The 24511-nt window shown below is 41.2% G+C and overlaps 1 protein-coding gene across 2 annotated transcripts in view; it reads right to left on the reverse strand.

Moving 5' to 3' along the window:
- grb14 (growth factor receptor-bound protein 14) overlaps positions 1–24511 on the reverse strand; it is a 150472-nt gene that overhangs the window by 101327 nt on the left and 24634 nt on the right. The window contains exons 2-4 of one of the 2 annotated variants that reach the window (XM_072579479.1): positions 6792–6834; positions 6337–6493; positions 1248–1369 (exon numbers count right to left, since the gene is read on the reverse strand). In XM_072579479.1, the coding sequence (XP_072435580.1) occupies positions 1248–1369; positions 6337–6493; positions 6792–6834 (322 nt within the window). The remainder of the gene's footprint in view (positions 1–1247; positions 1370–6336; positions 6494–6791; positions 6835–24511) is intronic. The other variant, XM_072579480.1, reaches the window with a different exon arrangement.

Consider the following 24511-nt stretch of genomic DNA (forward strand, 5'->3'; position numbering starts at 1 on the left):
AAAGCAGACCAAACACCTTCTTCACTATCCTATCTACCTGCAACTCCACTATCAAGGAGCTATGAACCTGCACTCCAAGGTCTCTTTGTTCAGCAACACTCCCTAGGACCAGACCATTAAGTGTATAAGTCCTGCTAAGATTTGCTTTCCCAAAATGCAGCACCTTGCATTTATCCGAATTAAACTCCATCTGCCACTTCTCAGCCCATTGGCCCATTTGGTCCAGATCCTGTTGTAATCAGAGGTATCCCTCTTTGCTGTCCACTACACCTCCAATTTTGGTGTCATCTGCAAACTTACTAACTGTACCTCTTATGCTCGCATCCAAATCATTTATGTAAATGACAAAAAGTAGTGGACCCAGCACTAATCCTTATGTGACCCCATTGGTCACAGGCCTCCAGTCTGGAAAATAACCCTCCACCACTACCTTTGAGCCAGTTAAGTATTCAAATGGCTAGTTCTCCCTGTATTCCGTGAGATCTAACCTTGTTAATCAATCAAACTCCCATGGGGAACCTTGTCGATCACCTTACTGAAGTCCATATAGATCTCATCTACCACTCTGCCCTCATCAATCCTCTTTGTTACTTCCTGAAGAAACCCAATCAAGTTAAAAGACCTTATATAAAAAAAAGATGAAACTTGCGAATTAAAAAAAGGTGATTACTTTTTTAAAAATCATTAAATATGACAGCAGTGTTTAACTAATTGTGACAAACAAGAGTGACTTTATGTTTAAACTTATTAAGCGACATTAAGGCAGCTTTTCCATTCAGTCACATGGGTTTGATGGGTCAGCAGGCAGAACTTAGAGGAAATCTGAGTCGCAGACAGGATCTATGCTTGTTACAATACTCAGCCACCGTTTTAGATGAAGGTAACTTTAGCTTAGTAACAGCATGATCTTTCCTAACCATTTTTGCTCCACATTCACCACCAAAGTAAATCCTCACTCCCAAGTGCTACAATTGTCAATGCTGGCCACCATGTTTTTGACATTCCACTTAATATGGCCATAAATAGGACCTGTTTTTGCCACAGGGAAAGAAGGTTTAAGAAAAGACAATTTTTTAGCTTGCACAATATTACATGATGACATATACAATCATCTCCTTCCAACCAGGAATGGAAATTCCTGCTTTCCTTTTAAATACAGTTCAGAACAAACAAGTCAAAGCAGCATTGATAAAAATCTGAAAAACATGTCCTTGACATTGATTAAATTTTCTTGCAATTTCACTTACTGAAGGGCTTTTAAAGAATTCATATTTTGCAGAGTTTTTTCTGAAATATAGTCTGCTGTCAGTGTCAATCCCCCACGTTGATTGGAACTGAATCACCGATTCATGATCTTCTACAACTCTTTCTATTAGAGAAATCAAAGAAGGATAAATGACCAACAAAATTCCAGAAGTATTAATCTTCTGTTTTTTTCAGCAATCAGTTTAGAAAAACAGAATGCGCAGGTAACATAGAAGTTGGACTTCACTCATGTCTCACATGGCAAGATTAATAAGTTAACTTATTTTAACAGTTGGTAAAACATTACCATAACTTAGATGCAGTAATAGAAAGGATCACAGCAGAAGAATCCATCATCTATGATTCATGTAATCAATACATTCCTTTAATGCTCCATAATGATAAAACAGGGATTTAACTCAATTAGTTAGAGAGATATGCTTGAACATTTTGGTTCATACCACATTATCCTTATATCACTGTTCATGTGCAACTGTAATTGAGATATGGTGCTTGGGAGTAGCCCCTCATAACAGGTATGACAGCAGTAGAAAAATTAATAATTAACAAACAGGTTCCCAGAAAGCAGAATGACTGAAAGATGCATGACCTAATAGTACATCCCTTTGTTACATTGAGGATTTACAGCATTAGGATATCATGCAGTTCCATTTTGAAATTTTGCAAACTTCCTTAATTGTATGCCATAAAATTTAGTTTTGTACGAATATAAATTTATACTCTTGATCCAATCCTTGCCAACCTATTTAACTGAAATATCCTACAAGAAAAGTCTAACACTTTCATCATTTTATAAATGTCTTCAAAGTCTTTGCCATTCTAGAATAAAAGGCCTTTGCTTTAAGCTTAATGATAATAATTGGCTCTTCAAGTGAGGCATCAACCTACAAGCCATCCTTTCAGACAATTTGTAAGCCATTCCATATCACTAGAAATGTGAAGTAAGTAAAATGCATTCAGTATTCCTAACGAGGTCAAACCAAGAATAATAAAATTTTGAGCTTTATTTGATCATTTGAGTAATACATCCAAAGCTTTTTCAATAGTTTTCTGAACCCTCAGACAATCACATACCATAATATCAAAATGTTCCTTCCACTCAACAGCCCTAAGTTTAAGCCTCTGAACACATGCTTAAACTTTAACTCAACTTTTCCATGCAACATATCAGAGGCCTATTTTATCTATATCTTCCAAACCCCTACCCAATGTCTTTAACCAGATTAATAATGGCTCCAAAACCACACTCTGGAGGTCACATTAATAACTGGCCCTCACACTTAACCAGTTGTGAACAACAACCTTCTCTCTACAAGAATTAAACCATTTCCCATCCAACCCAAATTCTGACCACTAATCTCAAAAACATTTTTGTTACTACATCAAAGCTTTGTGAAAATTATAGAAAATCATAATAATTCTGCATAGGACATGATTTAGTGCATTGGGCCTGTGCTATCGCTGAAATAGCTGTACAAATAGTCTCACTCGTCTATTTATCCCCAACACCCTATCAAATGGTTCCCTAAATTGGAGGTGCTGGCGTTGGACAGAGGTGGACAAGGTTGGAAGTCAGACTACAACAGGTTATTGTCCAACATGTTTATTTGAAATCACAAGCTTTCGGAGCTTGTCTTGACAAAGCTTGTGATTTCAAATAAACATATTGGACTATAACCTGAAAATCTTTCCCCAGAAGTCTAAATCCCTATCACCTGATTTTTGATTTTTTTTTTCAAAAGTTAACTTTACCAAATCCTCTCATGACGTTTTATACTCTTCTATCAGATCTGGCCTGAACCATTATGCCTGATGAGAGTCATCCCAATTTTGCAAGATTCACCACTGAGATCTCTAATCCAAAAGTACTTTTTGCTAAGCCTCCTGTCTATCCTCCAAGTCTGAAATATCCTGCCTAAAGTGTAGCAGCTGGGATTAGCTACAATTAGCTAGTTGGAATGAAAGACTTACTGTAAAATTTATGATTTTAATATGCACACTTTGATTCTTAGTTCCTGCAATACAATGTCATTTATAATACCCTTTCTCCAAACATTTATGCTTTCATACTGTTGTGCATTAAATTTCACCTGAAGCACTGTGCAGAGTTTTAGTGCCATTACTTGAGGAAGGATATACTAACGCAGAGGGCTGCATGAAAGATTCATTACTTGGGATTCCAGGGATGAGGAGATTGTCCTATGAGGACAGATTAAATAAACTGGGCCTATATTTCCTGAAATTTAGAAGAATAACAAGTGATCTAATTGAAACATACAAAATTCTTATGGAACTTGACAGAGTAAATGCAGCAAGGCTTTTTCCACTGGCTGCAGGGTCGAGAACTAGGGAGGTGTCGAGAACTAGGGCGGTGTAAGGAGTCAGCAATTTAGAATTGAGAAGAAGCAAAATTTCTTCAGTCAAAAGGTTGTGCTCTTTGGAATTCTATACAGTACAAGACACTGTTAGTGAGTTTATTAAAAAGAGGTCAATACTAAGGGAATTAAAACATTTGGAGACATTTAGAAGGACTTTGGCTGATTTTCTCACTATCGTATTGAATTGTGAAGCAGGTTCAAAAGAGTTCCGTGACTTATTCCTGTTCTTTTTCTAAAAATGCACCAGCCATTCAGCAGCTTATCTCCTTAAGAGGTTTAGTTGTAACATCGCTGCTGTTATGTCTGGCTGATTGTTAATCAGAAAACTTTGAAATTTGCTCTGCATATATAACTCAATGCAGATAACCAGATAATGCTTATGTCAAGCGTCTGAGAATGCATTACTATGTTAAAGATAGTAATCAAGTTGCTGTTGTGTACCCAGGTTACAGCTCATTAACATATACAGCAATGGGTCTAATACTGGCCTGTGGTGAAATATACTTCCTTCCAGTCTGAAAAACAAACCATTCAAAACTATTGTACTCTTTGTCTTTGTCAACTTTGTATCCACACAGTGCCTTTAATCGCATGGGCTCCAATTTTGTTTACTAATCTTTGACATGGTTTACGCTAAATATCCAAAGGTTGCATTGTTAAGCTATTGGAATTTCATAAGCAGCATCACATTACCTATCACCCCATTGCAACATCTTTAAAGTTGCTGCATTTTCATGATTCATAAAGAGCTCAGCAAAGAAAGTGCTCATCACTTCAAAAGTAAATACTCTTAACGTGATAGGTTTTCTATGGTGAAGTGTTTTTGCCAGAATCGTCGATTTTCCTGCTCCTCAGATGCTGCCTGACCTGCTGTGCTTTTCGAGCACCACACTCTCGAGTCTAATCTCCAGCATCTGAAGTCCTCACTTTCACCTAGATTTTCTATGGTATTGATCATTCACTCCAGAATTAAAAATTAACTCATACCAGTGTGGTGTTTCAGTCTGTTAGGTTTTCATCGCCATTGGAGGTTTTGCTTTTGAAAAAGAATACAATTTAATTCTAATTTTAACATTATTCACCTAATCATTCACTCCATTCGGTTTTTATTTATGATTTTATGTCAAATTCATTATTTTTTTCTTATACTTCTTGTCAGTCCTTGCACAATTAGTTTCATAATCCTTCAATCTGATCAGTTAATATTTGCCCTGTGCTCCTTGCAGCAAGATTATCAGCAGTGACTTGCGATATAGAAGTTCCAATAATGTAAAGAACAAAGACAAGGTTAAGCTTAACTAAATGGCAGGCATATTAGTTTTCTTGGTCCAGCAACACTGAGCCATTGACCAGAGTTTAAAAAACTAAGTTGACTGAAAGGGTTAAATTGAGGGCAATTTGGTGAGATTAAGACTTTTCCCCCTGAAGAATGGAGAAAGAAACATTGCTCTAATTGAGGTGAGTAAATGATTTAATAGGATAGAGAGATGTGTGCATACAGGTACACACAATGCAAAACAAAATGCTACAGCCTTAAGGTTTGAGCCAAGCATTTCAAGGGTGACACAAAAGTAAAGTATCACAGATGCAGAAAATCTGAAATAAAAATCAGCAAATGTTGGAAGTACTCTGTGGAACAAGAAACAGAGCTAATGGTTTTGAGTCTGATTTAACTCTTGTCAGAACTAAATTTAATTCTGCTTTTCTGTCCACAGATACTCTAACAGTCTCTTCAGCAAGTTGTTTTTATTTCATATTTACAACCTCCATAATATTTTGCTTTGATCTGAAACATTAATTCTGTTCCTCTCCATTGATGCTGTTCAATATGCTAAGTTGCTTTTCACTTTTAGTTCAAACTCCTCACAAAGTGGAGAGAAAATCTGGTACTGTGACTTCCAAATAAAGTCTAGGTCAGCTGCAAAGCCTAAAATACAAATCAATACATTTTATCAGTAAAAAAAAAATGAAATTATGCACTAATGGAGACTCCAGGTGTTTCCTCAACAGTACACAAAGGTGAGTGGAGTGTATCCAGTTCATAACATAATTACTCAGCAAAGAATAGATACTTTTCACAGAAAGTGTTAGCTTTAATCAACAAATCAGAATTTTTTTTTTAAAATCAACAAGGTAGTTATTGGAGTATTTTTTCAAAAGTGCCAAAATAAATCAGTTATTTTAACATGGTCTTACAAGCAAATAACTGACAGGATTGATTCTACTCAATTTGGCACCACACCAGATTTAATTGAAAATTAGAGCAAAATCTTGGAAAATATGAAACAAACAGTCAGCTAATTCATCATCAATGGAAGCCCACTGAAAGGTTATCCTGAAACATATTTTGATTGACTACCCCAATGAAAATTGTAGTTGATTACCCACAGACAACAGGGCAATAAAATTTTGCACTCACTGTTTCAAAGGTACGCCTCTCTGTGCACAGTGATAGGCACTAAAATTGTGCGTGTGCAACTGAATAATTGCCTCAATGGTAGAGGAATGATACAATAAACATGAGCGACAGCACAGAGCATAAAAGCAAAATAAATGCAAGCTTGCATATACATAGTAAAAAAAATTCCTTTCTAACACATGGCATTAAATAAAAAGTATGCAGCAAAGCTAAGCAAAAAAGAAAAATTCAGCTTCATGTCCAGAAACTAATATCCATGATATTCACACTTACCCATATCAAGACGAGGAAGGTACTCAATGAGTGTCCAGGTATTGTCATTGACACAGTGATTATTCTTGAGAAACAACTGACACACATCACGAGCTATGATGTCACTTGGCACCTCCAATGTCTGACTTGTGCCATCTTCATTAAATACTTTAATTACCTGCACATAATAATCAAGGTGTAAGGTATAAAATGTAATAGATGCAGATATTAAATCCCTGTTCGCAAGTGAAATGAATTAATCATTTAACATTCTACTTATCAGTGAGTGAAATTTGAAATCTCTTCAATTAAAATGAAAACTGTCCAAATTTTAGTGTAAAAGTAAAACTGCATAATGATGCCACCAACTATAATACCATACAGATTTGAAAATAAATGTTTACTATGTTTCAAATCCTTCTCCAAACTTTCACATTTTTCTATCTTGATTATTTATATTAGCATGCCTTACTTACCAGCAGAGATGACGACAATCGAACTTGCATATCTTGATCAGCTCTGCAATTAATGTAAGCATGGGCGCATTGCATTATAAAAAAGATTGTACAGGTAATTTAGAATTGCACATTAGGACACGCTAAATGAACCGGAGTTATCTACACTTGCCCTCGTCTGAAATGAGGTGATGATACGGTGCTGTCTGTTACCAGCACTTTCCTGACTCCACAGCCGCATGTCATTACATTTTTCACCCAATCACCGCCTACCTTTCCAAGAATCAGCATGGGTAGAACTTCCCTTAGTACTTAAACTTAGAGCAAAGAGAGTGAACTGTGCCTGTTTAATCTCTGATTCACACTTCTATTTGAATGAAAAATAACTAATATAATCTACCCTCTGAGGTAATGACGCAGAAATAGGGATAAGTCTCGATTGTAACTTCAGGTAACTCAACTCTGCCTCCCGACGAAGGGTGGTGGGGGAGGGGCAAAAGGCACTGAACAGGGACTTGCTGATGCAGCAGCCTTCATGCCGTTTTTGTTTGAAAATGAGATCAGAAAAGGCAAGACAAGTTAGCCTGTCAATACACAAAATATCTTGTCAGTGTATTCCGGCTTGTCTAGGTTAAGCACTATCAAAGGCTCTAACAAGTAGGAGGCTTCCGTTATGACGCCGCATGAATTGAGGTACATAATCTGCTATTTAAATCCGTCAGCATGGAGGTTTCGAAGACAAAAACTGAAGGATCTCCAATCACAGAATGGAAACTACATGTGAAACCTTATGTAGCGAAGTCTTTTCTATCTTGCATATTAGAATGGCGAAGTACAATATTGAAACCATTTGTTGTCTTAACTGCTTGGTAAATGCGATTTATCGAAATGTTTGCAATTCTTGAAAGGAACTAACAACTTTGCAGAATTAAAGTTTAAAATTGTAGGGTTTTGTTTTACGCAAAAGGTGACTTCCCTTATAGAGAAATGATATAGGAAATGCATTCAGGCTTAATTCCAATTGTGTCCCTGTATGCGTTTTAATTTCAGTGGCTCTGCCAAACCAAAGCTCAGAACTATCATATTTCATGAAGAACAGTGCTCACTTTGTCATGAGGTACGGAACACACAATGCTTCAATACCCGTATCTTTGCCTGAAACGTTTTAATTAATATAATTGTATTCGCCTTGCTTTAGTCTAAGATATCAGAATACAAAAAAGTTCCAAATGAGTTGAAATATACAAACTAAACTTATAAATAATTATTGTTGGAGATCAAATGTAATAATTCCAAATTATTTTAACCTTTTAAATTCTTTACTGCGAAATGGAAAAATCAAATAGACACATATTTGATTAATCATAGCTACATATTTATTATATTGATGTTACAGTAATCAAAAATAAATATTTTCTGAAAAGCAAAAGATTTTGGAGGTGTGGACTTGTTGGGCCAAATGGTTTGTTTCCTCACTGTAGGTAATCTAATCTAACAACTGTGCTCAGTTCCCATCAGAGGAGTGAGGATAGACACAGTCCTGGTACAAGCCTTCAGTGGCCATTGAAAAGAAGCCACCTACCAGATTCATTCCTCCTGTTTACAAACCAGGTCACATCTTCTACCTGTCTTCACCTATCCTCATTTTGTGGGATGTCATAGTGGCTCAGTGGTTAACACTGCTACCTCTCAGCGGTAGGAACCCGGGTTCAATTCCAGCCTCGGGAGACTGTCTGTGGAGTTTGTGCATTGTCCCTGTGAATATGCTGGTTTCTTCTGGGTGCTCTGGTTTTCTCCCACAGTCCAAAGATGTGCAGGTTAGGTGAATCGGTCATGCTAAATTGCCCATAGTGTTCAGGGATGGGTAGGCTAGTTTTATTACTGGATTAGTGGTGCTGGAAGAGCACAGCAGTTCAGGCAGCATCCGATTTCGCTGCTCGTTGGATGCTGCCTGAACTGCTGTGCTCTTCCAGCACCACTAATCCAGTATTTGATTTTCAGCATCTGCAGTCATTGTTTTTACCTTAGGCTAGTTTTATTAGTCAGGGGAAATGTAGAGTAATTGTGTGGGGTACTCTGCAGAGGGTCAGTTTGAACTTGTTCGGCCAAATAGCCTGTTTCCACACTGTCGGATTCTATGATCCACCACACCCTTTATCTGCAGCTCCCCTTACACCCACCCCGCAGTCCTGAAGAAGGGTTACACCCAAAACGTCGACTTCTGCACCACATGATGCTGGCTGGCCTGCTGTGTTCTTCCAACCTCCTGCTTGTTTACATTGGGTCTGGCATCTGCAGTTGTTTTGTCTCCCACCTAGTGAAGCGGCGACCGATTTCTTTTCCATTTCAGAGTTTCCTGAGGCTATGCATAGTCTTTGGCTAAGAACGAAAGAGTCCATGCAGCTCATGTGTGCCATAATAGTTCATGGCTTTTAATGTATGAGTTTCTCCATTGAGAAGGCGGTCATTGGTTTGGACAACAATATGTCATATTCCTCAAGATGCATGCAGGAACTGCATATCAATGTCCATGGGATGCATTCGATGTTATGTTGTCATAACAGACTCAAAACGGTAACTCCGATCTTCCCTGCACAGATGCTGCCAGACCTGCTGAGTTTCCCCAGTGTTCTGTGTTTGTTTGACATAATTGCAAGAGCCTGCTAAACTTGTTTTTAAGAGGTGGGTATTTTTAATTGTTATGGGGACAATTCCAAATTGCTCCTACAAAAAAAAGTCTTTTGTGCTAAGGGTTACAGATTTAAAATAGACTTATGGATTAATTCTCACAAATGGTCAGGAATCGATGGAATTCACTACCTTCAAGTGCAGCAGATGCTGGGACATTGAATAAGTATAAGGAAGAGATGGGCTGTTTTTTTAAATTAATAATGAGTGAAAGGATTATGTGGAGTCGGCAGGAAAGTGGAGTTAAAGTTGAGATGAGATTGTCCAGGATCATGTTAAATGGTGGAGCAGACTCAAGGGCCTGAATTGAGAGTGTGGTGCTGGAAAAGCACAGCAGGTCAGGCAGCATCTGAGGAGCTGAAGAATTGATGTTTGGGGCAAAAGCACTTCATCAGGAAACTTATGCCTGAAACGTCAATTCTCCTACTCCTCAGATGCTGCCTGACCTGCTGTGCTTTTCCAGCACCACACTTTTCGACTCTAATCTCCCTCACTTTTGCTCAAGGGTCTGAATTGCCTACTCCTGTTACGGTGCTTATATTCATTTGTAAAGCAACTTTCTGCATTATAATGCTTACATGGTTTCAGACGTTCTGCCATTTTTTTTCCAAATCAGCATAATAATTTGAAAAAGCCTACATGATGTGAAGTAGGTATTTCTAATTAATGTCTTTTCATTGAATTTATTCTCTTTTGTGTACTTATCTCCTGTAATTACAGAACACCTACAAATTCTTGTGAATATGTCTCAGTACTAACCACCACATTATCAAAAAGAAATGAAGCCTATGATTTATAAAGTGACATTTCATTCTGAGATTTGACTTATGCAGTCGTATGATCGGCTGGGATCATAGCAAAACAAAGGTCTGTAACTAGAAATGGATTACAAACACTTAACTATGGGCACATCTTTGACATTCCATTAGAAATTCAGCTGTTCAAAGAAAGAAAATATCAATTTTTATTTCCTGTATCAGCAGAAAACTGCTAAAGAATGACAAGTAGTCAATTTTTTTCTCAGTTTGGGTACCAAAGAGTTAAAAAGAATACTGGTGGCTACCACTGCTGCCTCACAGTGCCAGGGACCTGAGTTCGTTTCCAGCCTTGAGGGACTGTGTGGTGTTTGCACATTCTCTCTGCGCCTGTGTGGGTTTCTCCAGGTGCTCCGGTTTCCTCCCATAGTCCAAAGATGAGCAGGTTAGGCGGATTGACCATTGTAGGTTACAGGGAAAGGGTAGGGGACTGGCTCTGCGTGGATGCTGTTTGGAGGGTTGTTGTGGACTTGGGCAAGCCAAATGGCCTGCTTCCATCCTATAGGGATTCTAATCATCCCACATAATCCCTCCCTATTTCTGACAACGATGGCAAAGGTTTTCAGATCTTGGAGGATTAATTTCTGGATAACTGTTTGAATTCCTGTCATACTAACAACAGCCAAGTGAAACAGCTGACACATTCATAGGTAAATATCAATACAATGATACAGAATGTGATTTCAGCAAAGCTATCATGGCTGAAAAACTGATGGAACTGGTCGTTGCCTCAACACCTATCAGTGAAAGCACTTTTGAAAGCACTTCTGGACAAACCTAACCATTTTTTTATTGATGATCTGTTGGTAGAAGGATGCAAGTCCAAAGCAATTATTGCAGGCCAGCGTGCCCTTACTAACTGCACTGTGGGCAATCCACACCACAAGCATTGCAGCTCAAGAAGGCAGCTCAGCACCACCTTATCCAGGACAATTAGGGATGGATAATAGATGTTGGCCTGTTTAGCAACACCTGCTTTCCATGAGCAAATATAAATCAACCTATACTGTGCTTTAAAATATCCTAATTCAAAATATACACAGAAATTAAACAGAAGTATAATGTATTCGATTTCTCATAAAATTACATCTGAAAAAGAATGCCAATATCTCAACTCCCTGCCCTTCTCCAATTCTTGTAGTCATAATGAAATTATAACGTCACTAAAGCTACTCAAACATTTAGAACAACATTTTCAATGTAATATTTGATGTTATCATCAACTTTAAAAGCAATGCAGTGTACTGCGAGAATATTTCGACTGTCCCTGGTTATGAGAAGAGACAATATGTCAAATACCCCATTTTATATCTAAATGTGACTAGAGGATTTGAGTTATGAGGAGAGGCTGGATAAGTTGGGATCTTTTTTCACTGGAGCTTAGGTGGTTGAGGGATGACCTTATAAAGGTTTATAAAATCATAAGGGGCTTAGGTAAGATCAATAGCAAAGGTAGGAGAGTTCAAAACTAGACGATATTTATTTAGGGTAAAGTACAAAGATTTATAAGGAACCTGAGGGGCAACTTTTTCACACAGAGGGCAGTTTGTATGAACTGCCAGAGGAAGTGGTGGATGTAGGGACAGTTACAACATTTAAAAGACATTTGGTGAAAAGGAAAGGTTATGGACCAAACACAGGAAAATGGGACTAGTTTAGTTTGAGAAACTTGTTGGCATGGATGCGTTAGACTGAAGGGTCTGTTTCTGTGCTGCATGACTCTATGACTCTATGTCTTAGAAGAATGCATTAGCTCACTGAAGATTGTTATTGGACTCAATTTGTTGAGGTACACTGAACATGGTGATCGATGTGTTAACATGCATTTCACAAGTGGCTTCTTGGATTTTGTCACATAAAAGGAAATTCAGTGAAATAATCAGTCTCTAGAATATAATATTTCCCTTAAAAATAAACACGAACTATGCTATCATCTTACTATTCTCTCTTTTTCAATATGAGAGATATTTGTGAGTGTAAGCATTGTTGATTCCCTACATAAACAAGAGCGTTGAGGATATTATTCCAACTACTGTGTTTCAGGTTATAATTTTAAATTTCTTTCAATGATATTATTCATTTTCACTGAAAATCTGGTTTCCTATAAGGAAATTTTAATCTCCACTTTTTCATAAGGACCATCACCATCCACATAAAATCTCCCATTAACGCACACAATCAAGTTTCCATCTCTGCTTATAGTACCAAAAAGCCCTTAACAAAGTCACAAAGAATGTCATTACATTAAGTCCCAACCAGAAAGTCTATAGTCTTACCACAGTCTCTCTCTCTCTCTCTAGGATAGAAATACCTTTTTATCTGAAGCTCTGACATTTATATTTACACTTACTTCAAATTTAAATAATTGTGTAGTACAGAAGTAATATTCTATCTTACCACTGCCATCATTGCAACATTTTAGTATTTTCAGTCTAGATATTTTTCTTGGGTCCAGAATCATCAAAGACTGCCAGTATATTTAGCTTGCTCTCTATACTGCAGCTTTGCCTGACTAATATTAGCCCAGAATTAAACAATTTGTTGCTTACAGCTGTTAGTTTCTATACATAACCTAGATGATTTTCAATTTCAGAAAATGTTAGAAAAACATAGCATGGATTATAAATGTACTAATATATTTAATATGACTAAGTGAACAAACATAATGAAACATACAGATTTATAAGTCAATTTTAATTTCACACAGGCAGCCGTTGGAGCAATTCTGCTATTGTTCATTATTGTTTCCAGGAGGCCTGGGCATTTTTTTTGCCACAAGCAACCTGCAAGCACCAGAGTACAACTCGGATTGTACTAACTCAGACCATGGTGATTAGCTGACCAACAGTCAGACATTGGAGAAAGAGAGGAATGGTGGTAATAACTAGGCTGGCTCATATGGGTGTGATGAAGGTTCATGATACTATTATTAGTTGGATCTTGGGTTCTAAAGAGCACAAAACCATGTATAGTTTTAATTTTTTTCTGTGTGGTGTGTATTAAGGAGAGAAGAAATAGTTTTTGTTCCATTTTTGAATAATGTTAGTGATACTGAACTGTCTGTAAGTGTATTTAGATGTATATAAAAAAGTTTTGTTTAAGGAAAGATCATAGAGGTGAATAGTTCAATGCTTTAGAACAAGCAGTGGGAGAGAGAAAAACAATAGAGCAGTTGCCCAACAATAAGGTTTCCCATGATACAGAGAGACAGCAGAAGTTCTCTTTTTGGAAAGGGAAAATCATCCAGATATTTAAGGAATGTGCAGGTCTCTTCCAGAGAGGGAGCAAAGATCAGTTAGAGTGCAAAGGTTTGTGCCCATGGCAATGGGTTTTATCAGTCTCTAATGACAGTCAGGGCAGAGAAAAAAAGAACAAATGAATTAACTTTGAAGTTTGTGAGTCAAAACCTCTATAAGTCGAAGGCTTTAAGATTTCTGAGAGGAAGACATCCTACATCACCAATTCATGAATGTATCAATCCAGGTTTCACACTGAAATCTAGTATTACCATCAGCTGGGGACCATCAGTTGGAAAGTTATGGGGATGGTGTTTCTTGGCTGGCTAATTGCACGCCCACCCCAACCAGAAGAGAAGTTAGTGGCCAGTTGACAGATTTAACATAAGCCTGTCCTGTAGGCATAACAAGCTGCAGTCAGGCAAGATTAGTGCAAAATGGCACTTGCGCCCTTCAATGGGAGGAATTCCCATGCTCAGAAGCTGCTCACCAATCTGATTAGATGGCAGCTTTAGCAATCCTGGAATTAACATGGTTCATGGTGCGATAAAAGCAAAATACTGCAGATGCTGGAAAACTGAAGTAAATACAGAAAATTCCGGAGAGATTTAGTAGTCTGGCAGCAACTGAGGAGAAAGAAATAGAGTTAACATCTTGAATCTGATAAACCCTTTGGATCTCCTCCGAAGAACAGTGACACTGGATTTGAAACGTGAACTCTATTTCTCTCACTACAGATGATGAATTATCATACATTATCACCCTGATTATTGCCTAATCTCACCTCATTAATATGCAGTATCCCATTCTTCCTCACATCAAATAGCAGAAGATGCTGACATTTCCAGACACATAAATCAGAGCAGGTACGTGGGAACTCCAGCTCATCACTTGCTCTTCCAAACTTCTCTCCTGGACACCAGGCACCAACATCACTGGGCACACTCCACGGCACAGACTCTACATTCACAGACATTGACATTGATATTTTATCATGGTATCTCTGATCCATTTATAGTATGCTTCTGCACTTCAGTGCTATACTTCGGAGTGCATGAAAACCTTTCCTTGCAATGTTACTGCCAGAAACCTTTCTCAAGCAGCAACAGGCTTCTAGCTCATGGACTGGACCCCTGTATATTTCAGTGCTGCTCTTGCCCCTCAGCGCTCATTCACTTTCTGCCTACTTTGATGCTTACAGCATCCCTGCTTTGCCTATCCTTTCCTTTCGGCACTTTGCACCCTCACCTATACTTAAAGGCTCACGGTATGTCTGTCTTAACTTGTCTTTTAGCCAGGGAGCTTGTCATGTAGTCAGCAGCAGTAATCAATCAAGGGAGCAGACATGTTGCAATATGATACTAACCTACGTCAGTGCACCATGTGTGTCAAAGACACTGCATATACTGCAAGCAAATGGCCATGTCTCAAAGTCCAAGTGGAGTCGTCCTCAGCCAAGTCCACAGAGACACTTTTCAGGTGGGAGTTCCAGCACTGTAAGTCAAACCAGCCTCTCATATCAGTCCAGCATCTTAGGGTGGCCAAAGTCATGGGGTCCATACCTCTACAGTCTATGGAATGGGACAGTGTAATCAGTCCAGTGAGTTGCGGGAAGACTGTCGGGAAATTGCACAAGTATCACTCAGGAATCTGGTCACTCATTGTTTGAGACTGTCCAGTTGAGTCACACATGGTCAGTTCGAGGGTCTTGTCCACTACAAGTCAAGAGTGGGTTATCAGGGACCATTGGTACTATAGGAAAGCTGAACTTCATTATGGGGTTTGGAAGCAGAATGCAGGGATGCAGAGCAGATTACAATAGTGAAGGAAGACAAATGGGGGGAGGCAATAGAGTGTTGATGGGAAAGGGGTAATGTGGGAGGGGATTGCATAAATTGTAAACATCACCTTTGTGGATTACTAGATCGAGCAGCATACATGATATGCCTGGGACTGAGGAGCGAATGAAGTTGGCAGGAGAAAATTTAGATAGATGGATTGGGTGGGGATTTGGGGAATCAGACATTCACATGTATGAAGCAGCAGGGTCCCAACCCCATTAATGTAGCCCTGCAACAGTTGTGTCCCATTGTCCAGTGCTCCTGACCCTCCTGCCTGCTGCTCCGGTGTCTGCTTGTGCCTGTCAATGAAATCACAAATTGGTGACATCCCAGAGTCCTTTCCTGCCTGAGGACCAGAAGGTGCTTTGTCTCCAGACTTCTGAGTGCCACCAACCTGGGTGTTTCTTCTTTAACCACTGCAAAGATATGGCAGTGACATCCTCAGCATCAAGTGCTACTGATTCTAATCATGTTAATGTGGCCAGTGTCAGGGCTGGTGGAGGGTGCAGGAGGCAGGCTTGCTGGTGCATCGTCTGATGCATCAATATTTTCATCCTCAGAAGTAAAGGAGGGCAGATCTTTTGGCACTGCCCTCTTAACCGTGAAGATTTTGGAAAACCGTTACCACCTGCAAGAAGTGAGAGAGACTATACATCGCAACCAAGGTGTGGAGGTTATGACATTCTGAACCTACTTCCCTAAAGGCATTATAGGTTTACCTACAACACATGAACTTCAATAATTTAGGCAGTGAGCTCACCACCATCTTCTCAAGGACCACAAGAATGGGCAATAAATATTGGAGCAGCCACATCCAATGACTGATTTGATATTTAAATAAAATTTTGAGAGTACATTGATCATGGGGGAAATGCAGAGTAATACAAGAATGAACATGCTTCACAGTTCTGATGGAGGGTCACCAGACCCAAAACATTAACTTTGATTTCTCTTCATAGATGCTGCTCGACCTGCTGAGTTTTTCCAGCAATTTCTGTTTTAGTTTCTGATTTACAGCATCAGCAGTTCTCTTGATTTTTAATGCTTCACATTTGTCAAGACAAGGATGTTTTAGTATCTCCACAGGACTGGTCCTGGTCTTCACTGTAGAGGGCCAAAATCCTCTCCATGGAGGGAGTGAGAAGCTGAATGTTGGGCACTACACTACCCATCCTGGCTCTTTTAGTCATATTCAAGGCTGATTTTTTTTCTGGAATGAGATCAAGGGAGGATTGAGAATGTCTGGCACAGCTATTGGAACAAGTGCAGGTGGGGAAAACAAGATACAAGATGGCGACAGAGGAAGACACTCCAGCCTGAGTTCTGCTGCTCCGCCACTTTTTTGTCCTCTCTTTTTTCCTCCTTTTCTGTGCTTTGTTTCCTTCAAATTTTGACTTACCGAGAGGGGAATGGAGGAGGCAACTCCAGACCAGAGGCCATCACTGGCAGGTCCCAGAGGCAAGTTGACTTATCGGCAGCCATTCCGGAGCACAGGCAGGAAGCAATTCTGGAGTGCAGGGTGGAACAGAGAAGCAATCCCGGACCGGAGGCCGGAATGGGAAAGCAGTCCCGGAGCACAGGCTGGAACGGGGAAGCAGTTCCTGAGCAGTAGCTGGTGCAAGAAGCAGTTCTGGAGCGCAGTGCATGGCGGGGACACAGTTCCAGAGCTGAAGCCAGTATGGGAAAGCAGTCCCAGAGCAGAGGCCAACATAAGAAGTGGTCACGGAGCAAAGGCCGGCACAGGGAATGAGTCCCGGAGTGAGGCTGGCACAGGGTAATGAGTCCCGGAGCGAGGCTGGCACTGGGAATGAGTCCTGGAGCAAGGCTGGCACTGGGAAATGAGTCCCGGAGTCAGGCCGACGCGGGGAATGAGACCTGGCGTGGAGGGATGCAGTCCCAGAGTGGAGGCCAGTGTGAAGAGGAGGGTCCCAGAGCAGAGGCCAGTGCAGGAAATGACTCCTGGAGCGAGGCTGATGTGGTGAATGAGTTCCAGAGTGGAGGCCAGTCCAGGAAAGCAGTCCCAGAGCAGAAGCTGGCATGGGTATGCAATCCTGGAGCAGAGGCCAATGCTGAGAAGCAGTCCCAGAGCGGAGGCCGGTGCGGGGTGCAATCCCAGAGTGGAGGCTGGCATGGGGATGTAGTCCCAGAGTGGAGGCTGGCATGGGGATGTAGTCCCAGAGCGGAGGCTGGCATGGGGATGTAGTCCCAGAGTAGAGGCTGGCATGGGGATGTAGTCCCAGAGCGGAGGCTGGCATGGGGATGTAGTCCCAGAGTAGAGGCTGGCATGGGGATGTAGTCCCAGAGCGGAGGCTGGCATGGGGATGTAGTCCCAGAGTGGAGGCTGGCATGGGGATGTAGTCCCAGAGCGGAGGCCGGCGTGGGGATACAGTCCTGGAGCAGAGGCTGGTGTGGAGTTACAGTCCCAGAACAGAGGTGCACGGGGATACAGACCCGGAGCGGCAGCTGGTGGCAGTCCCAGAGAAAACATACCAGGGAGCAGCCAACAGCCAATCCAGAGTGGACTAGAGGCTTGGAACAGAGCGGGGATGATTGTTGGACTGGGACCTAGGATGAGCAGTCAGACTATGAATGAACTACTGCAATGTAATGTTTATTTGTAATGTCTATCCTTTAAACTAGGTCATATTTCTAATTCATACTATGAATCATTTTAAAGTAATACAATTACTTTTCTTATTTATTCTTTTTGTAAAGATGTGTAACTTGGTCCTTTGTACCTAAGATGGCACCCTGTGTTGGTACTCAGTACACATGACAATAAAGGATATTCTAGTCCTAATTCTAAATGTGGTGAGGTGGTCTGAGTGATTGAGTAGCAGCACAGAAGCTATGCAGGCTGAGTAGCCTGAGGCAATGAGTGGGTGACAGCAGGTGAAGGAAGACGTTGCATGCAATAGTGAGAGCGATAGAGTGTGAGATTTGGTGGAAGGTGTTGCAGTAACAGAGATGGATTGAGTATGAGTTAGCAAAAAGAAGGCAGTGCCACTTATCTTGGCAGAACAGAGAAGATCATTGACCTTCTTGAGACACTAAGTGTTTGCCCTGACTGTTAAGATTGCAGTGACACAGCTGGCAATCTATGATCAGGTCTATTGATAGATTAAGTGGTCAATAAGTTGGAAAATGGCATATAATGTGGGCAATTGCAAAGTTGTTCCTTTTGGGAGGGAGAACAAAAGAACAGAACATTATTTAAATGTAGAGAAACTGCAGCAAGCTAAAATACAAAGAGGCTTGGGGGTAGTTGGGATGACGCACCAAAAGCTATCACATAGCTGCAGCAGGTAATCAGAAAGTCTAGTGGAATGTTGGCCTTACTTCAAGGATAAGAGGAGGGACGTTTTATTGCAACTATGCTAGAGGCTGGTGAGACCACATCTGGAGTACTGTGAGCAGTTTCCATCCCCTTATTTAAAGAAAAATATCATTTCACTTGAGGCAGTTCACAGAAGATTCACTAGGATCATCCGTGGTATGGAGGGATTAGCATTTGAATAAACGCTCAACAGGTTGAGACTCTACTCACTGGAGTTCACAAGAATGAGGAATGATCTCATTGAAACATATAGGATTGTTAAGGGGCTTAACTGGGTAAATGTTGAGAGAATGTTTCACCTCATGGCAGAGTCTAGGACGAGAAGGTACAGTCTCAGAATAAAGGGGCAGTAATTTAAGACCATGATGCGGAGGAATTTCTTGTTTCAAATTGTTGAGAGTCACAGAGAGCTGTGGGGGTGGAGTCATAGAATTATAGAGATGTACAGCATGGAAACAGACCCTTCAGTCCAACTCGTCCATGCCGACCAGATATCCCAACCCAATCTAGTCCCACCTGCAAGCACATGGCCCATATTCCTCCAAAATCTTCCTATTCATAAACCCAAACAGATGCCTTTTAAATGTCGCAATTGTACCAGCCTCCACCATATCCTCTGGCAGCTCATTCCTTACACAGACCACCATCTGAGTGAAATAGTTGCCTCTTAGGTCTCTTATATCTTTCCCCTCTCACCCTAAACCGATGCCCTCTAGTTCTGGACTCCCCCACCCCAGGGAAAAGACTTTGTCTATTTATCCTATCCATGCCCCTCATGATTTTATAAACCTCAATAAGGTCACCCCTCAACCTCTGACACTCCAGGGAAAACAGCCTGAGCCGATTCAACCTCTCCGAATAACTCAAATCCTCCAACCATGGCAACATCCTTATAAATCTTTTCTTAACCCTTTCAAGTTTCACAACATCTTTCCGATAGGACGAAGACCAGAATTGCATGCAATATTCCAACAGTGGCCTAACCAATGTCCTGTACAGCCGCAACATGACCTCCCAACTCCTGCACTCAACACTCTGACCGATAAAGGAAAGCATACCAAACGCCTTCTTCACTATCCTATCTACCTACGACTCCACTTTCAAGAAGCTATGAACCTCCACTACAAGGTCTCTTTGTTCAGCAATACTTCCAAGGACCTTACCATTAAGTGTATAAGTCCTGCTAATATTTGCTTTCCCAAAGTGCAGCACCTCACATTTATCTAAATTAAGCTCCATCTGCCACTTCTCAGCCCAATGGCCAATCTAATCAAGATTCCGTTGTAATCTGAGGTAATTTTCCACACTGTCCACTACACCTCCAATTTTGGTATCATCAGCAAACTTACTAACTATACCTCTTATGCTCACATCCAAATCATTTATATAAATGATGAAAAGTAGTAGACCCAGCACCAATCCTTGTGGCACTCCACTGGTCACAGGCCTCCAGTCTGAAAAACAACTCTCCACCACACCCTCTGTCTTCTACCTTTGAGCCAGTTCTGTATCCAAATGGTGAGTTCTCCCTGTAATCCATGAGATCTAACCTTGCTCCCATGGGGAACCTTTCCGAACGCCTGACTGAAGTCCATATAGATCACACCTACCACTCTGCCCGCATCAATCTTCTTTGTTACTTCTTCAAAAAACTCAATCAAGTTTCCAAATACATGTATATCCTGTCCTTCAGGATTCCCTTCAACAACTTGAAGTCAGGCTTACTGGTCTATAGTTCCCTGGTTTGTCCTTACCACCTTTCTTAAAGAATGGCACTATGTTAGCCAACCTCCGGTCTTGCGGCACCTCTGTGTCTGATATCTGTGTCTGTCAATGATACAAATATCTCAATAGGAGACCCCACAATCACTTCCCTAGCTTCCCATAGAGTTCTAGGGTACACCAGATCAAGTCCTGGGTATTTATCTACTTTTATGCGTTTCAAGACATCCAGCACTTCCTCCTCTGTATTATGGACATTTTTCAAGATGTCACCATCTATTTCCCTACAGTCCATATCTTCCATGTCCTTTCCCACAATATCTGCCCCATCTCCTGCAGCTCCACACAAAGGCCTCCTTGCTGATATTTGAGGGTCCCTATTCTCTCCGTAGTTACCCTTTTGTCCTTAATGTATTTGTAAAACCCCTTTGCCTTGTATATACTAAAGGCTGAGATTGATAGATTCTTGATTCGTTGGGGAATTGAAGCTATTGTGAAAAAAATATGAAAGTGGATGTGAGATCAGCCATGATCCTATTGAATGGGAGAGCAGAGTCAATGGGTTGAATGGCCCACTCCTGTTCCTATTTTTTTATGGTCATATAGCAGTTTGTTAACTAAGGGCAGCACAGTGGCTCAGTGATTAGCAATGCTACCTCACAGCGCCAGGAACCCGGGTTCGATTCCAGCCTCGGTGACTGTGTGGAGTTTGCACATTCTCCCCATGTCCGTGTGGGTTTCCTCCGGGTGCTCCGGTTTTCTCCCACAATCCTAGGATGTGCAGGTTAGGTGAATTGGCCACGCTAAATTACCCACAGTGATCAGGGATGTGTAGGTTAGGTGTATTAGTTAGGAGTAAATGTAGAGGAATGGGTTTGGGTGATATACTTTTCAGAGGGTTGATGTGGACTTGTTGGGCCAAAGGGCCTGTTTCCACATTGTAGAGATTGTATGAAAGAAAAAATGGCACTGGCAACAGGGATCCCAGCATTTCCTAGTAGTGGAGACTACTAATGCCCGCGGTGAATGGGAAAATCCAGCTAACTTTAGATAATAAGTGCACCAGGGTTGTGGTACTTTGTTAATGAGGTGAGTTTGGGACAAAAAGCTTCCAGACATTGCAGAGAGAAATCCTTCATGAAACCTGACACCACAACGAAACACAATCATCTGACACGATCTGATTTCTGGTAAAATGCAAACACTGTGCCAATTTGAAGCCATTTTACATTGTTGTTCTACAAATCCTTGGAATTATTAATTAAAGTTTATTACATAATTAGCAACCAGCCATTGGCTAAATAATGTCCTTCAATTAAGTTTTATTTGAAGAAATTATAAAAATTATCAAACAATTACATTTAGGATATAGTATTTAGGATTTAATATTTACAAAGCTCAAAGCAACCAGTGAGGGGCGGCATGGTGGCTCTGTGGTTAGCACTGCTGCCTCACAGACCTGGATTCGATTCCATCCTTGGGTGACTGTGTGGAGTTTGCACATTCTCCCCTGTCTGCATGGGTTTCCTTCAGGTGCTCCTGTTTCCTCCCAGAGTCCAAAGTTGAGCAGGTCAAGTGAATTGGCTATGCTAAATTGTCCATAGCATTCAGGTTGCGTAGGTTAGGTGCATTATTCAGTGGCAAATGTGGAGTAATAGGGGAATAGTTCTGGGTGGGATACTCTTTGGAGGGTCAGTGTGGACTTGCTGGGCCGAAGGGCCTGTTTCCACACAGTAGGATTTCTATGAATAGAAAATTACACAAAGTCAAATAACAGGAGGCACAATGAAAGCAATAATGTGTGTTTGAGTGAACAGTATACTGGCAAACTCTAATTAAAACAAACCAATAATTAAATTGACCAATTATGAAATTTCACAAATATGATCTGAGATCAGGTATTGATAACTTTAGAAATAAATATAAAGACTTTTTTTTTGCTAGTCATATACTGGATGCTTCCAAATGCAGAATTTGAAAAAAAAGTCAAGAAACCACTCAAGGAACGTATGATTTTATGTCAGCCTCAATCATCAAAAAGAGTTTTGTATTGGTTAGTAGTCACCTTTTTAGAAATATTTTCTTTAAATTGACTTTCTGAGAGTCATCTGTGGCTTATTTTTATATCTTATATAACCTAAATGCTTATAAAAAATTATAGCATTAATTTGAATTAAAATACACAATTTGTTAAAAAGAATTATAAATTCTGACGAACACAGCAGGACAAAATAGAAATACTGGACAGCTGATTAATTCATTGTTAAAAAAGTAAGAAGTGACTAACAACACACAGGAAAGGTAAACTGACTATAATACGACAGTTTAGAGTGTGATGCTGGAAAAGCACAGCAGGTCAGGTAGCATCTGAGGATCGGGAGAATTGACGTTTCGGGCATAAGCCCTTCATCAGGAATGAGGCGTGTGAGCCAAGGGTGTAGAGACATAAATGGGAGGGGAGTGGGGATGGGGAGAATGTAGCTAAGAGTGCAATTGGTAGATGAGGGTAGGGTGGGGGTAATGGTGATAGGTCAGAGAGTAGGGTGGAGCTGATACGTGGGAAGGAAGATGGACAGGTAGGACAGATCATGAGGGCGGTGCCGAGTTAGAAGGTTGGATCTGGGATGAGGTAGGGCAAGGGAAGTGAGGAAACTGGTGAAATCCACATTAATCCCATGTGGTTGCAGGGTCCCAAAGCAGAAGAAGAGACCTTTTTCCTCCGGGCATCAGGTGATTAGGGTTTGGCAATGGAGGAGACCAAGCACCTGCATGTCCTTGGTGGAGTGGGACAGGGAGTTAAAGTGTTCAACCATGGGGCAGTGGGGTTGCTTTGTGCGTGTCCGAGAGATGTGCTCTGAGGCACTCTGCAAGTAGAGGAGAGGAGACTGAATGGGGAGCAACAGATGCAGAAAATGACATGTATGGAAGTGCAAGTAAATCTCTAATGGATGTGGAAGGCTCCTTTGGGGCTTTGGATGGAGGTGGGTGGGGTGCGATGTGGGCACTGGCTTTGCAATTCTTGTTGTAACAGGGGAATGTGCCAAGAGAGGAGAATAGGTTGGTTGGGGGCATAGACCTGACAAGAGCGTCGTGGTCTTTATGGAAAGTAGATAGGGGTTGGGAGGGAAATACATCTCTGACTGTGCGATCCTTTTGTAGGTGACTGAAATGGTGGAGGGTGATGCGGTGTATCTGGAGGTTGGTGGGGTGGAAGGTGAGGACTGGGGGGGTTCTGTCCTTGTTAAGGTTGGAGGGGTGGGGCTTGAGGGCAGAGGTGCAAGAAGTGTATGAGACGTGCTGGAGGGCATCATTGAACACATGGGAGGGGAAATTGCAGTCTTTGAAGAAGGAGGCCATCTGGTATGTTCTGTGGTGGAACTGGTCCTCCTGGGAGCAGGTACAGCAGAGGCAGAGGATTTGGGAATAAGCGATAGCATTCTAACAGGAGGAAGGATTGGAAGAGGTGTAGTCCAGGTAGCTGTGGGAGTTAGTGGGTTTGTAGAAAATGTCCGTGTGCAGTCAGTCACCATTAATGGAGATGGAAAGGAAGGTGAGGGAGGCATCGGTGATGGTCCATGTGAACTTGAGGTCAGAGTGGAACGTGTTGGTGAAATTGATGGACTGTTCAACCCCCTCATGGGAGCACAAGGTGGCGCCGGTACAGTCATCGATGTAACGGATGAAAAGATTAGATTAGATTAGATTCCCGACAGCGTGGAAACGGGCCCTTCGGCCCAACAAGTCCACATCCAACCCTCCAAAGAGTAACCCACCCAGACCCATTTCCGTCTGACTAAAGCACCTAACACAATGGGCAATTTAGCAAAACCAATTCCCCTGACCTGCACATCTTTGGACTGTGGGAGGAAACCACAGCACCTGGAGGAAATCCACGCAGACACGGGGAGAATGTGCAAACTCCACATAGACAGTTGCCCAAGGCTGGAATCAAACCCTGGTTCCTGGTGCTGTGAGGCAACAGTGCTAACCACTGAGCCATCGTGCCCCCCGGGTGGGGAACTCAAAAGCATTCTGCAAGTAGGCATTCCATCTCCGCAATGTAGAGGAGACCACATCAGGAGCAACGGATAGAATAAATGAC

This window comes from Chiloscyllium punctatum, chromosome 10, assembly GCF_047496795.1.
Source record: "Chiloscyllium punctatum isolate Juve2018m chromosome 10, sChiPun1.3, whole genome shotgun sequence".
In the NCBI taxonomy this organism is placed as follows: domain Eukaryota; kingdom Metazoa; phylum Chordata; class Chondrichthyes; order Orectolobiformes; family Hemiscylliidae; genus Chiloscyllium; species Chiloscyllium punctatum.